Source organism: Vipera ursinii, assembly GCF_947247035.1.
Source record: "Vipera ursinii genome assembly, chromosome: 1".
Taxonomy (NCBI): domain Eukaryota; kingdom Metazoa; phylum Chordata; class Lepidosauria; order Squamata; family Viperidae; genus Vipera; species Vipera ursinii.
The window spans coordinates 33,531,564-33,547,385 of record NC_139512.1 but is presented as its reverse complement, the minus strand read 5'-3'; the positions used below and the strand labels follow the sequence as shown (position 1 = coordinate 33,547,385).

Sequence of the window (15,822 nt, the reverse complement as noted above, 5' to 3'; positions counted from 1 at the left end):
CGTCGCGTGAAGGACGTTCAGCGACTCCTTGGATTTGCCAACTACTATTGGACATTCATCCCTGGCTTTGCTGCCTTGACAGCCCCCCTCACCCGGCTCCTGCAGAAGAAGACTCGGTTCCAGTGGAACGCCCCCGAACAACAGGCGTTCCAGGCTTTGAAGGACGCCTTCATGAAGGAGCCCATCTTGAAACATCCCGACCCGCAACGGCCGTTTGTTGTGGAGGCGGACGCCTCCGACATTGCCATTGGGGCCGTGTTACTCCAGGCAACGACGCCCAGCAGTACCCTTTTCCCTTGCGCGTATCACTCTCGGAAATTGAACCCCTCGGAGCGCAACTATACCATCTGGGAGAAGGAGCTGCTGGCCATCAAGGCGGCGTTCGAGGCTTGGAGGCATCATCTGGAGGGGGCGCGGCATCAGATTGAGGTCCGGACGGACCACAAGAATCTGGAAAGCCTGCAGACCGCTCGGAATTTGAATCAACGCCAGATCCGGTGGTCCCTCTTCTTTGCGAGGTTTGACTTCCGGGTGCGGTACATACCAAGCGGGCACAACCAGAGAGCGGATGCTCTGTCCAGAAAGCCCGAATACACCCGAGCGGAAGACAAGCTTCCGCCCAGGACAGTGATCCCCGTCGAGTCTTTTGCTGCGGTACGGGAGCCGGTGGATATACGGGCTCGGATCCGGGAGGCGCAGCAGCAGGAGGCGTGGGTGGCTCAGCGGAAGGAAGAGGTGGGGCCAGATTCACCTTGGTCGGTCGCGGATGGACTCCTGTATTATCGTGACCGGCTCTATGTTCCAGGAGGGCCACTCAGGGGACTCGTCCTCAGCCAGTGTCATGATAACCCGGCTGCGGGGCATTTTGGCCTGTTCAAGACTCTGAACCTGGTCTCCCGTACCTTCTGGTGGCCCCGAGTCCGACACGATGTCCAGTCTTATGTCACCTCCTGCATTCCTTGCAGGCAGGCCAAGTCAGCGACAGGGGCCCCGCCTGGTTTACTGCAGCCCTTGCCAACACCCAAGAGACCCTGGGGGGCTGTGTCCATGGACTTTCTGACGGATCTACCCCCATCCTCCGGCTTCACGACAGTGTTTGTGGTGGTGGACATGTTGACCAAGATGGCGCACTTCATCCCCTGTCGCGGCTTACCGTCAGCTCGCGCCACTAGTCGCATGTTCATCCAACAGGTGTTCCGGCTGCACGGCCTTCCCGATAGAGTCGTCTCCGATAGGGGGCCCCAGTTTACAGCCCGCTTCTGGCAGGAGTTGATGCGGGCGTTGGACATTAAGGTTTGCCTCTCGTCCGCGCATCATCCTCAGACCGACGGGGGTACCGAGAAGGTCATCGGCATCTTAGAGCAGTATCTGCGCTGCTACGTTAACCTGCAGCAGGACAATTGGGTGGACTATTTGGCCATAGCCGAGTTTGCCTTTAACAACTCGCAGCACACCTCCACGCAGATGACACCGTTCTTAGCCAACGTGGGTTATCACCCCCGGTTTTTCCCCCTTTCTCCCGTGGACTCATCGGAGCCGGCAGCGAACGAATTTATGGCGGAGTTACAGGCGATCCATCGGTTGGTGTGACGGCAGCTGGAGAAGGCCAAGGCCGACTACAAGAGGTTCGCCAATCGGTCGAGAAGGGATACGCCTCCACTATCGGTGGGGGATCGGGTCTGGCTGTCCACCAGGAACCTACCATCCACTCGGCCGGCGAGGAAGCTGGACCACCGTTACCTTGGACCGTTCCCAGTCGAGGCCGTCATCAATCCGGTCGCCTATCGTTTAACTCTGCCACGTTCCCTGCGCGTGCACCCCGTCTTCCATCGGTCCTTGTTGGTCCCCGAACAACCGGCCTGTCCACTTCGCCAAGCGGAACCTCCCCCATCAGGAACTCGTGATGGAGGCAGCACCCCCGAGTACGAGGTCGGCAGCATCAGGGATTCCCGCTGGCTGAAAGGTCGCTTCCAGTACCTGATCGAGTGGAAAGGGTACGGGCCGGAGGACTTCACATGGGAAGACGCGACCGCCGTTCATGCCCCTGCGTTGGTGACTGCGTTTCACGAACAGTTCCCATCCCGACCGCATCCGGATCGGCAGACCCGGGGGAAGGACCCTGCGGTGCGGGATAGTGTTGTGACTCAGGGCCAGCCTGTGGTTTCGGCAGCCGGCTCAGATGTGTCGGAGGACTCAGATGAGGGGGAGGAGGACCGTGTGGGAGACGAACCGGTTGATGATGGCGTGGAGGCTTGGCAGAGTTCCCAGCCGGGGCCCTCTTCTCAGCTGCGTGAGCCCGATAGTGCGGAAGATGATGACCCACAGCTGGCCCTGTTCAAGGACGCCCGACGCAGGAGGCAGTCGAGCAGGAACAAACAAAGAAAGAATGTGGGACTCCTCGGGAGGAGGCACAGGGAGACCACGCCCTGAGCTCTCTATAAAAGGAGTGTTTGGGGAGGGGCTGGTTGCTGAAAGCAACTTTTCCGCTTGAGAAGACAAGCTCTAGTGTTTTTGTTAACTGCGTAATTAAATCTTGGCAGAAGCCTTTTAGCCTTGGACGCTCTCCAGTCTCTTCTTTTGAATAGGGGTTTGCTAGAAGAGGGCTGGTTCAGAACAGTTCCCCCGCACATGCGTGCTAGTCGTTTCCGACTCTAGGGGCCGGTGCTCATCTCCGTTTCAAAGCCGAAGAGCCAGCGCTTGTCCGAGGACGTCTCCGTGGTCATGTAGCCGGCATGACTAGACACCAAAGGCGCACGGAACGCTGTTACCTTCCCACCGGAGTGGTCCCTATTTTTCTACTTGCATTTTTACGTGCTTTCGAACTGCTAGGTTGGCAGAAGCTGGGACGAGTAACAGGCGCTCACTCTGTTACGCGGCACTCGGGATTCGACCCGCCAAACTGCCGACCTTCTGATCGACAAGCTCAGCGTCTTAACCCACTGAGCCACCGCGTCCCTAGTGGACTACTCCCCCTTTTATCTGATTGTTCCCTAAGCAGCATCTCTTCCCCTTTCTCGTCTTTCAGATTAATTCCCACATTCCATTACAACTATTATGGGTTATTTAATAAGCCATTGTTAAAACAAACTTTAGTTTAGGATGATATGGTAAACCAGCCCAAGTTTCCCCAACTACACTTTGTTGCATATGGACCATTTTGGCTCTTTATTAGCTTTCATTTCATAACTCCTATGTAGCTCAGTTGGGTAGGCAAAGGACTACTAAACTGAAGCCCAGCATTCAAAATCCTTGTTCATGTATACTTTTTGATTTAGCAGAAGAATTGTAGCATAGCATGCAGCACAGCTGCTATTCAGTCATTTTAAGAGCACATTAGATTTAAATATATGTGTATTTCTAGAGAGATAGCTGCTAATTGTATATTTGGTCTTCTTATCTTACAAAGGATTCTGTTAGATGTTGGCTGGACAGATCTTTGGAAATCGAAGTCAAGAGATGGATGCAAGGGACAGCACCACACATATTGGGAGATTGTTTTCATAGTGAATTATCAATAGATGCTATAAAGGTAAATAACATGTACTTTATGTTTATTTATGAATTGTGCAATCAGCTCCTGAAAATTTGTTTCAGTATTCATTTGGAAAGATCTATAATTATAGATCTACCCTGATAGTGGAAGAATCTCAAGGCATTCCTGGACATTCAGAGCAATCTTAGTTTCACTGGATTTTTTTTCCCCATCAGCCCATTCCCAGTTCTGGCACACTATTATAATTGAGTCTGCAAGAGTAATTTTCAACTAATCTCAGTGGGGAGAATTAAAAGGAAAATATATGCCAGGACAAAAAATGGGAAGCAAAACTATTTTTGTTTCTACTCTGACTACAGCAAATCAATGAAACTTTGAAAATGGTGGATGGCTTGATGTAGAACTTTCTAATCACTATTAAGGTCGCTGGTACATTTACAGTACTCCTTCATTCCACCATTTCATTCCAGATCTTTGGACTGCCTAATAAATTCTTAGGTTGGTTTATTATTGAGAATTGTGCAAATAGATTTCAGATATTCTTATCCATGGGTTTAATTAGGACCATTTTAAATCCATTTTTTATATGATTTGAACCCTGTTCTTCTGACTCTCACATTCTCATACAATTCCCCCCCAAAAAAAAACCCCACTACATAGACCTATAGACACTGGGAAGTCCCCTATCCATAATTTTCCCCATTTTATGTGAGAATGAAAATTAAAGATAAAAAACGAAAATAGATTTGGTCTGTTTTACTAGAGAAAAGGAAGGAAGTTACACTGATACAGTGAAGTTTTACTGACAAGAAATAATTATTTTTTATATAGAGAGTTTTCTTTTACATGCATTCAAGCAAATTACTGAAATGTAGATTTCCAGTTAAGGGACCAATCCTAACTAGGCTGCCCATGAGATTAGTTGTAAATGCAGATACAGAAGGTAGAGAAGCCAGGCTGAAATCAGAAGGTGATGACATGCATCAAATGCCCTGCAGTGATGACATGCCAACTGGATTCTTGTCCATAATACGCTTCTTTTTACCCATTCATGTCTAGCTTGCCAATCCCATCCTTTCTGATTTAGACTTTTTGATTGACACTTTACTTTGGCTGCTGTTTGCCTTTTTTTCTTCCTAAAAACGGTCCAATAACACTGCAAGCTTCCTCCTCCTAAGCTGTGATCTTCACCACCTGCTTCCTGCTTTACTTCCATCTACGGATTCTGTAGAACTTCAACCAATTGGGATTTCACCATTTTGCATTAGCTGAGAGAGGAACAAACCACATCCTATCGCAACTTTTAACTTGGCAGGTTTAAAGAAACAAAAGTTTCAGCTCCAAAATCTGCTTTAAGTATTAAACAGTATGCATTAAAACATAGCAAACCAGTGCAAATTCCAAAATTCTAGTTTCAAAGTTTCCTAACAAGGTTTCCATATTAAGGTTATTCTGTTTTTCATTTGAAAGTGTGCTGAAACACATCCACAACATTCTTGACTACTGGAGTGGAGTCACAGAGTTCAGCTTATAACATAAGCAGGAAGTACTTAATTACAGAACTGGGAAACCTTGTTATTCTGGAATAGAAGTGTGGATACTGTCACAAAAAATCCATTGTCACTTTAATGTCGTTAGGAATTTCCTGGTTTCAGTCAGCCTGGAAGAGGAAGCTTGTAGTACTAATCAGATGGGTATGGGCTATGGAAGAGTAGGTTGAAAAACATGGTAAAAATAACATTTGAAGGTCAAAAACAGAAGTCCTAGTCTATTTGTTTCTGAAATTATTATTATTATTATTATTATTATTATTATTATTATTATTATTATATTTTATTATTTAATTTTAAAATGGTATGCATTTCTTTCTGTTCTTTGAGATTATCCTATTTTGCTTACTAATCTTTTTGGTTTCCTGTTGGAGGGAATGTTTACATTTATGATTTTGCTTGTAGAATGGGAGAGTTGTGTATCAAAAAGTTGAAGTAGTAATTCTTTGGTTTTGTGGGGGATGGATGTTTTAGGCTGTCTATGGAGCACAAAAGCACGCTGAGGACATCACTCCAGTGTTGGGCCACCAAATGTCAGCCTTGCTTTTGACAGAACTCTTGACTTTTCTGCAAAGGTAAGATAGCAAATTGTTGGGAAATTGATTTCATATCACGGCACGCTTGGATACCAGTGTAAAGTTACTAATGATTGTTTTCATTTTTGTGATCTCTCTAGCTACAAGAAAAAACTGGAGATATTCATTAAAGAAAATAAACACAATCAATATTTTGAAGCGATAATCATTGCAAACATTAACAATTTCAAGAATTTCCGGTAAGAACAGAATGATAATACTACAAATTTCTTACATATGTATTAGAATATGAAGAGACATAGTAGGACTGTGCAAAATGTTTCATTTTGAACCTTCTCTTTTTTTTTCTTATCCATAATCTCTTTTACTGCATCATTACCCCAAGCATTCTTCTTCATATTTCTCATTAGCATATAACTACACATTTCCATAGCAGTTCATAATGTAATTCTTTTGTTGCCTTCCAAGTAAATTCCCCATCCCCACCCTTTTCTTACATCCATTTTCCATTGATTTTCTTAAGAGACTCATCTTATACTTTTTCCAAACACTATTTAACAATCATTCTACTTTCCCTCTAGTTCACTGGTATCAAACTTGATCATGTCACGTGATGTATCGTGACATATAGCAACATTTTTGGCCTTTGCAGAGCGGAGTGGGTGTGGCCTGCACGTGATACATCTGGCAGGAGGGCTACTAGTTTGACACCTCTGCTCTCGTTCCTTTCGTTTCCCCCCCTTTTCTTCCATGTCCATTTTTCCCCAAAACATCTTGATATCAGAAAATTATCTATGAAACAGTCTGGTCTCATCCATGTATCCTTTACTAATTCTTTTAGTCATTCATCATAAACAAATCAATCAGGATTTATGATTCATTTTTCCCAAGTGTAGATATTAATATACCTAAAACATTTATTCAGAACAAAAATATATGCTTCTAAGCATATACTATTCTCATTAATTTTTGTGTCTCCAAAAAGCCAAATGTTTTTTCTAAATGCTCTCACTTGTTTTCTACCATGCATTCTTATTGTCCATCAGAATAATTATTTCCTCATTGATCACATCTGTACAAATGGTTGCACAATGTTTCATTCTTCCACGACCCATTCAGTGAAGAGTAACATGAAACTGTCACCAACAGATATATTTACTCTTATACATACTCATAATAACCTAAATTAATATATGTAATGTTTTCTGATATTATAGCCCTTTATAATAATTTTTATTTATCAGATTTATTTGTTGTCCATCTCTAAGTCCAGGCGACTCTGAGCAGCTTACATCAAGATTAAAACAAACATTCAATGATTATAAATAAAAATGGATTAAAATTACAGAATGAGCTAAAAATGAGCTAAAAAAACAAGAGTTTGAAGAGTGTGGTGCCTTCTCTGTTAGTATCAACTACCTCCAGTCAGCATCTTCTCCTTCAATACCTCATACCAGTCAGCATAGCCAGATTTGAAGGCTTTTCCTGAGGGGGCAGATTTTACCTTCTCAGTATGATGTACTAAAGGGCAAGAACATTGGCAGAAAAGGCTCTCCTGGATCCCACCAGCCAAAGTTCCTTGGCTTATGGGATCCATATTGGGCCCCTTCTGCCAGCCCAAGTGGGGTGAGCCAATCCCATTGGGTATAGACAGTTCTGCAGATATCCTGGGCCCATGCCATAAAGGACTTTAAAAATAATAACCATCATCTTGAATTATATCCACAAACAGATTGGCAGCCAGTCAGCTTGTCTTACAGCCCTGAGATTCCCTGGAGGTTTACTCTGAAAGTGCTAACTAGACTCAGTTCTGCTTAGCTCCCAAGCACAGACATTAGCTAGGTGTTGCTTTCTTTTGAGACATGCTACACATGTGCAATTTATGCAGATCTTTATCCAGAGTTGCCTGGAGTTCGACGGCATCTAAATTGAATAGATTACATTATTATTAGCAACCATTATGATTATTGTTGCTGTTATTATTCTCATTTATCATGCATATTTTTTGGTTAAGAATTGCATAGCATTACATTCACTGGATTTTGTAAGCTGCTGTAAGCAAAAAGAGCTGATGTTTTAAAATAGCTGAAGAACAATACCTTCAATTCGTTTTTAATTGGATTTTCAGGACCCATATGAAGGAAAGCACAGGTTCAGCTGACAGTGATGTTAAAACAAAAATCTTTTCCCTACTTGATGACCTTCAGAACACTGGGTTTAATGTGCTCCTTCAACCCTTGTTTCAAGAGTTACAGGTATTCTTACAGATATTTACTATAAAGCTACTTACAGAGCTCATTCAAGATCCTTTACTGCCTGAGGCAAAACATAAGGTGAAACTTGCCTTCTCCATTCAGCGAAGGTGAATGGATGACTTTCTCTGGAGTTCTAAGGATGGAAAAGCACCTTCATCCAACTATACTTCAAAAAATCAACGTTTTATGATAGTTTTCTCTTCCAATGGAAGGCAACAGAAGAGGTGGGGAGATGGAGGTAGATTAAGAAGAATAGCCGCGGGTCTGTCAGCCTCCCAGAAAACTACTCATTCCCTGATGGAATAGTTACCCTTGCTGTTTAAAAATATTGTCTCCCAGGAAAACATTTTTAGAAAGGGAACAAAGGTAATTAAAGAAGTCTATAACTATCTTAAGACTGTGTGGGAAAAGTTGGATGAAAATACTTATAATAAATAAATTATAATGTGCATTAAGGAAGCAATGGAGCCTTTTCCTCGTTCTGTGATAGCTTGAGCTATGAAGAAGACAGGACAAAGTAAAAAAAAGTGTCTCAGCTTGCACTTTTTCACCAGTCATGTATAAACTGGCAGAAATAGATGGTGCTTAAAAATATCTAATAAATTTTTTCCTCAGAGAAAGAAAGGAGATTTATGGGAATATCTTTTTTCCAAAAAAAAAAACCCTGAACAACTTTTAAAATTTGTTCCTTAGCCTCTTTTTAAAAAGTTTAATGAAAAGAAATGGGCCTTGTGCAGTGGCATTATGGATGAAATCATTTCAGTCATGGAGCCCCATATCTGTCTGTTCAAGAAGATGGAAAAGTCTCATCGCCAGGTGAGCTGATACAAGGAACTGCAAGTGCAAACATTTTTATGCTTTTCAAAATTTAGTACTAAGAATGAAGTGAGCCAATTCTTGCAACCTAAACCTTGAGATGGACAGATAAGAGTTCAATGTGGTTTTAAAAAAAACTTCACTTTTCATGGCACGTGCATGTCTTTCCATTATCACCTGTCCTCCTTGTTAAACACGTTTGACGTGATTTTGGAATATTACAAAATGGCAGGAGAATTATTGTTTTTCCTTTTTAAAAAATCTTATTCCCTCTATTTTTTTAAAAGTACAGGACAGCATTCCAGATTTCCCAGGTCAAGCTGTCCTGGAACTGACATCAAGGCTGCTGATGTCACTTGCAGTCCCATTCTATAAATCCAACATAGCAGCCTCTTTTTCCGTCTTCTAGAAGACTTTGGCTTGTTTTTGTCAGGATTCACACCATGCTCAATTCTAAATCTTGTCATTCCATTCAATTAATCCCTCATTCATGAATTGATTTACTCAGCAGAAGGCTCATGCACATGACAAGGTTTGCGTCTTCATTGCAGTGAAAATAATGCCATGTACTAAAAAAAAAAGTTACTGCTTCAACGCACAGCAGTTAAGGCCTCTATATAGAATCTATGCTTGAGGTTTAAGTACCTCAAGAATTTATGGCCTTGAAAGGCTCCTAATGAGGCAGTGAATGATGAGAAGATTTAGCTTCTACAGTTTGTTTCCAAAATCCAACACACATTCCTAAGCAAAGACCTATTTGTTTCACCTCCTACTTCTAGACAGTAAATCCGCAGTATAGAGGGTTAAATAAAATAAAATAAATTTTGTTCTGCACAGGTCAGAATATGTGCATACATAAATCTTATCTATAGTTTTATGCATGTGTAAAGTACACATCCTGTATAAAATTACATTTCTATTTTATGCATGCATAAAATATGTAAAATTGCCATGCATAAATTACATACAAAATACATGATTAGATCCCAATCAGATTTAATAGACACCCTTTTCTTTTACTAGCTCATCAAGTTGATGGTTAATGGGATTTTGAACTGGTTGATGAGCAGCATAAGTAGTTTTATTGTTTATTTCTCATCATTCACAATCATAATTATAATCATCCCAATACTTTCAAAAAAAATGAGCAAAGAATAATAGACTTAAATCCAATTACATGAGATTTTCATTATAAAATGAGATAACTGCAGTTTATATACTGAGTAAGAAACCACAAACAGGAGATTTGAAACTTTGTAGAATTATTAATAATCTACAATGATTGTAACTTGGTGACAGATTTCATATTATGCATTTCAAAGTTTCTAGTCCTCACCATTTCCAGGTAGTGCTGGAAAACCATCTGAAACTGTATAATTCTTGCTAGGTAGTGTAGATTAAAATTGAGCCATATAGAACCTTCCAGATACTACAACTGTGACTCCTAGGAACACTCACTCTTAGTCTCTCTGGATGGAGTTGCTGGAAATTGTTTATTGGAAAATAGCATATTATGCAAGGATCAGTTGTAAATCATTTTTTTCAATGCCATTGTAACTTTGAACGGTCACTGAATGATTGTAAGTTGAAGACTTCTTATAATATGTAGCCCCAAGAGTTTTTTTTAAGGAAATACATTAAAAATGGTTTCCTAGCATTAGTGTAGAGCACCTCTCCCCAGGCCATAGAAACTACTTTGGTCTTAAGAGAAACCAATTATGTACATCAGGAAAGCCTTTGATGGCATTTTTATAATTCCAGCAGTAGAATTTTGTTTTCTTCTTTAACTGATCTCAGAAAATTAACCTCTGCTTCTTCTGTCATAGGTTATCATGGAAAGAATTCACCTCTACCTAGTCCAAAAATACATTCAAAGGCTTATGTGGAAGAACACCACGCTCAAATCTCTTGAGAAGCAAAATCAGTTGTCTGAACTTATTCAAAGTCATGCTTCTATTTTGTACACATTTTGCACAGAGAATGTAAGTCTGCATCTCCAGTGCTGTAATACCAGTCTGGAGGCCTTGTTGACCTTGGGGCATCCAGTAATGTTCACTTCAGAGTGAAAAGGCTTGGTGGTTTAACAAATAGATGATTTGGAGAAACAGGTTTAAACTCAGGTAGCCAACTGGTACCTACACTGTGAAGTCATATTTTGGCAGTAAAAATGGATAGGCAGACTTGAGTCTTCAGTAAGCTTATTCTCTTCTCTTTCCAACTTAAATCCCTTGACCTTCGGAAAAGTTCCTAAGAACTGTACACCAGTTCAGTTCAGACTACATGCTTTGCATGCAAACATTCTCTGCTTTTGGGCATTATCATAGTCAGGTTATATCAGGGGTGTCAAACTGTTGGCCCGTGGGCCGGACGCGTCACATGGGAGCCACACCCACCCCATTGCCAGCAATGGCCAAACTGTCCTGCTCCGTTGCACAATATCACTTGACGTCGCGACTTTGACATGTCTGGGTTACATCATTGGAGAAGGTGGTGCTGAAATTTTCAGTACCACCTATTCCAATTTCAGGAATTTGAGTGTTTTATTTAAGCAAAACGTATGTGCTTCACCTATTTAATGTTCAGTATATATGTTGTTGCTTTTACAGATAATCCTTGACTTACCACCATTCATTTAATGATTCTTTAAAGCAACAGCAGCACTGAAAAAAGTGACTGATTTTCACCCTTATGACCATTGTAGCATTCCAATGGTCACATGATCAATATTTGGGCACTAGCCAACTGGCATGTATTTATGACAGATGCAGTGTCCCGGGGTCATGTGATCACCATTTGTAACCTTCCCAGCTGGCTTCTGACAAGCAAAGACAATGGGGCAAGTAGATTCCCTTATAACAACTGCAGTGATTTACTTAATAACCATGGCAAAAAGTCATAAAATTGGATGTAACTCATTTAACAATTGTCTTGCTTAGCAATGGAATTTTGGGACTCGATTGAGGTCGTAAGCCGAGGACTACCTGTACTACTACAAGAAAAAGTGTACTCCTATTTTTTTAATATAAATTTTATTGAAAGTTTTAAATAGAACATAACAATTAACAAACTAATACAGAATTAAAAAAAACAAAAACAGACGAGAAGAAAAGACAATGGTGCAAAAAGAAAAGATAAAGCAAATAAAAGCCTGATTACAAAATTATCTCTTCCTGTATAAAAACTGTTACTTTATTTTTAAATCAGGCTGCTAAGAAGAGGGAAAAGGTGGTTTTTGGAGGTTGCAAAAAAAAAGTTGGGCTTTGGTTTGCCCATCTCTTATTTTGAGCATTTTGAAGTATATGGGTGAGAGAATTTATAATTGGTAGGAATTTGCAGAGTGAAATTATTTAAACATAGTATTTTCTTTGGGTAGGGGTCCAAAGCCACATGGCTGGAGTCTGCTCTCCCAAGCTTGGCTGAAATCATCAGACTTCAAGATCCAGATGCTATTAAGATTGAAGTCAGCACACTTGCCAGGAGATATCCTGATATCAAGTAAGGGGGGGAAAGTCTTATGAATTTACTTTTAAGGACTAACCCAATAACAGTTGATTCCTCTGATTTTGTGCCACTAACAACACCTGCTACACTAGAATGGAAAATGCATGCATTTCCCACCATCCCATTTTGAAACAGCAGAATCCCATTTTTGAGCATCCCTCAAAGTTGTCTATGGAGGTTCTCAAATCACCCAGGTCATGGTTGTCCCAAAGGTGCTTTTTTTTCAAAAGTCAACTGGACTTTCTTGGTTTCTGTTGTTGTTATTTTGAAAACCTTTTGCTAATTTCTATTAGTCCCCATGTATAACAAGTAATAATAGAATGAGAAAGGCAGCTTCTATCCTGAAAAAACAAGCAACACTGAGTTCTCCATGGGAAATACTTTTTGCTGAGCTTCCTTCTTTTTCATTCATGCTTCTTTCCTGTGCTACTTTTGTGGCTGAAAGGGGCACAATGAAGCGTGTTTCCATTTGCTTTGAATATCTGTTGTTGTCTTTTACAAATGGGTTTTTTTTTCTTCCATTCAGTCATATCCAATTCTCAGAGTTTTCTTGGCAGGGTTTTTCTAAAGTAGTTGGCCATTGCCTCCTTCCTACAGCTGACAGAAAAAGACTGACTCGGGTTCACCTAAATAGCTTTGTGCCTAAGGTGGGACTAGAACTCACAGTCTCCTGGTTTCTTACCTGTTGCCTTAACCACTACACCAGTTTGGCTCCTTATAACTGTATCCGAAGCTGAAATTATTGCTTCTCATCTCATCTCACCATTTTTCTCACTACATTGCTGTCTCATTTCTCATGCTTTGTTTTTTCTCTTTTGAAACAGATGGAGACATCTCTGTGCTATTTTGAACATTAAGTCCTTACTCAGTACCGAGTTTAAAAGTATTATGAGTGTGCTAAAGATTCATGGAGATGCTACGCTGCCATCATCATCCCTGTTTTCAGGCATCAGGGTACCATTTCCACTGCACTGATTTGTGCCACACATACTGTATCTTGTGTAACTCCAAGGCAGGACAGAAGCAGAAATAATAATATAATAATAAACCTTTATTGTCAAAGTACAACATGTGTACATTGAGATTAGCTGAGCCTCCCCCCGTGCCTTCTCCCCCGAACACACAGTGACAACAAACCCTCCATCCTACCACACCATGTGAACCAACTACACCACACACCGGCCTCCCAAGTCAATTCTGCATATGTTCATAGAGATTATGTCCCATTTAAAAGCCTAACAGCCCACGGATAAAAGCTATTTTTCAGCCTGTTGGTATGGCTGGCTATATTCCTATATCTCCTACCGGATGGTAGGAGAGTAAAGACATACCGTCCAGGGTGTGAGTCATCCCTGAGAATCTTCCTCACTCTTCCAAGGCAACGAGCCCTGACGATGTCATCCAGTGGTGTCAGGGAACAGCCCACAATGTCTTGTGCTGTGCTCACTACCCTCTGTAATACTTTCCTGTCTGCAGCTGTCAAACCAGCATACCAAACCACAATACCATACGAGAGGACGCTCTCTATAGTAGACCGGTAAAAGAGGGTCATTAGCCGTTGTTCTACCCTGTTCTTCCGCAAGACCCTAAGAAAGTGAAGGTGGAGTCTTCTTGAACCATCCTAAGCAATATATATCAAAATTTGCTGCAGTTGGATGGTATACAGGGAATCCTCAACTTATGACCGGCTTTTCAGAAGTAGTTTGCATTGCCTTCTTGCTACAGCTGGCAGAAAAAGACTGAGCCAAGGTCACCTAGATAGCTTTGTGCCTATGTTGGGACTAGAACTCACTCTCTCCCGGTTTCTAATCTGATGCCTTAACCGCTACACCAGTCTGGCTTCTTATAACTGCATGCAAAGCTAAAATTTCTGTTTCTCATCTCATCTCACCATTTTTCTCGCTACTCTAACTCTGTCATTTCTCATGCTTTGTTTTTTTTCTCTTTCCGATACAGAAAGAAACATCTTTGTGCCATCTTGAACATTAAGCCCTTATCCAGTGCCGAGTTTAAAAACATTATGAGTGTGCTAAAGATTCATGGAGATGCCATACTGCCATAATCATAATCATCACTGTTTTCAGGCATCAGGGTACCTTTAGATAACTGGGGCAGTTTTCATTTATGGAAAAAGTTGTATTTAATAAAGTCCTACTGCTGGCATAATTCTGTAACTCAGTACTCAACCCTGGAATAAAACAGTGAAATCTAGATGGAACGTAACCCCCAATACAGGTAGTCCTCAATTTTTTATGACAGTTGGGACCAGAATTTCTGTTGCTAAGCAAGGCAGTTGTAAAGTGAGTCTCATCTGAGTTTATGGCTTTTTGCCACGGTTATTAAGTGAATTACTGCAATTGTTAAGTGAATCACATGAGTGTTATAAGCAAATTTGGCTTCCTCTATTGACTTCGCTTGTGGGAAGTTGTCTGGAAAAGTTGAAAATGACGATCATGTGACTATGGGATGCTGCAACCATCATAAATATATGCCAGGTTCCAAGTGCCTGAATTTTGATCATGTGACCATGGGGATGCAGTGACAGTGGTAAGTGTGAGGACCAGTCGCAAGTCACTTTTTTCAGTGCCATTGTAGGTTTGAACAGTCACTAAATGACTGGTTGTAAGTTGAGAAGTACCTGTATACTGTATAAACCATCTTGCAGAAAGTATCCAGTATTTTCTTGCTTCCTCATTTCCCCTTTTAAAAACTGGAGGCTAATTCTCCTCCAAGCTACCTCATACAGGTGGCACAGATAGGATGTTCAGAGGTGGTTTCATTTTTCTGCTGTTGGTTAAAGCATTTGGCTGGAAGAACTTCAGGTGTTCCATGTGGTTTTTCTGGGACAGATGGAGTTAAGAAAACAAAGACCTTTGTGAAATTACAGAGGATGCAGAATGAGAAAAGCACTTTTAGACGTAGCTTTAGTTAAGAAACAAAATCCAGCTAAAGCTCTGTCATGCTAAACAAAAGACCATATGAAAATCAAATGCAAATCGGCCTTTGCCTATTTGCCCGTCTTTATCAAAAGTTAAAAGGGACGTGGTGGCTCAGTGGGTTAGAACGCTGAGCTTGTCGATCAGAAGGTCGGCAGTTTGGCGGGTTGAATCCCGAGTGCCGCGTAACAGAGTGAGCGCCTGTTACTCGTCCCAGCTTCTGCCAACCTAGCAGTTCGAAAGCACGTAAAAATGCAAGTAGAAAAATAGGGACCACTACAGTGGGAAGGTAACAGCGTTCCGTGCGCCTTTGGCGTCTAGTCATGCCAGCCACATGACCACGGAGATGTCCTCGGACAAGCGTTGGCTCTTCGGCTTTGAAACAGAGATGAGCACCGGCCCCTAGAGTTGGAAACGACTAGCACGCATGTGCGGGGGAACCTTTACCTTTACCTTTACCTTTACCTTATCAAAAGTCAGTTTTAACTCAGCATTTTGTTTACAGCTCCTGAGATAAGAGCTGGTGTGGGGCAGCATCACAGAACTGACTAGAGGCTGCATTCAGATTCTTACTTGGCTGTATGAAGCACCGTGGGTGATTTGGGGCCATTCACTCTCCTCTTACTTGACTTAGTTTACAAGGTTGTTGTGATGAAATAAATAAATGAACACTGCCTTGAACGGCAGAAAGATAGTACAGATAGTCCTCAACTTATAACCACAAGTGAGCCCCAA

The 15,822-nt window shown here is 41.7% G+C and overlaps 1 protein-coding gene across 6 annotated transcripts in view; it reads left to right on the top strand.

Moving 5' to 3' along the window:
* The window catches only part of LOC310638766 (tumor necrosis factor alpha-induced protein 2-like), a 29,735-nt gene extending 14,202 nt beyond the window's left edge, over nt 1-15,533 (top strand). For 3 of the 6 annotated variants that reach the window (XM_083360113.1, XM_083360114.1, XM_083360115.1), the window contains 9 exons: nt 3,407-3,529; nt 5,518-5,618; nt 5,720-5,818; nt 7,708-7,834; nt 8,528-8,650; nt 10,477-10,632; nt 12,024-12,145; nt 12,976-13,105; nt 14,108-15,533. In XM_083360113.1, coding sequence (XP_083216239.1) covers nt 3,407-3,529; nt 5,518-5,618; nt 5,720-5,818; nt 7,708-7,834; nt 8,528-8,650; nt 10,477-10,632; nt 12,024-12,145; nt 12,976-13,105; nt 14,108-14,140 — 1,014 coding nt within the window. In that variant the 3' untranslated portion in view covers nt 14,141-15,533. Of the gene's footprint in view, nt 1-3,406; nt 3,530-5,517; nt 5,619-5,719; nt 5,819-7,707; nt 7,835-8,527; nt 8,651-10,476; nt 10,633-12,023; nt 12,146-12,975; nt 13,153-14,107 lie in introns of all 6 variants that reach the window. The other 3 variants (XM_083360116.1, XM_083360118.1, XM_083360117.1) reach the window with 3 other exon arrangements.
* Nucleotides 15,534-15,822: the final 289 nt, after the last annotated feature.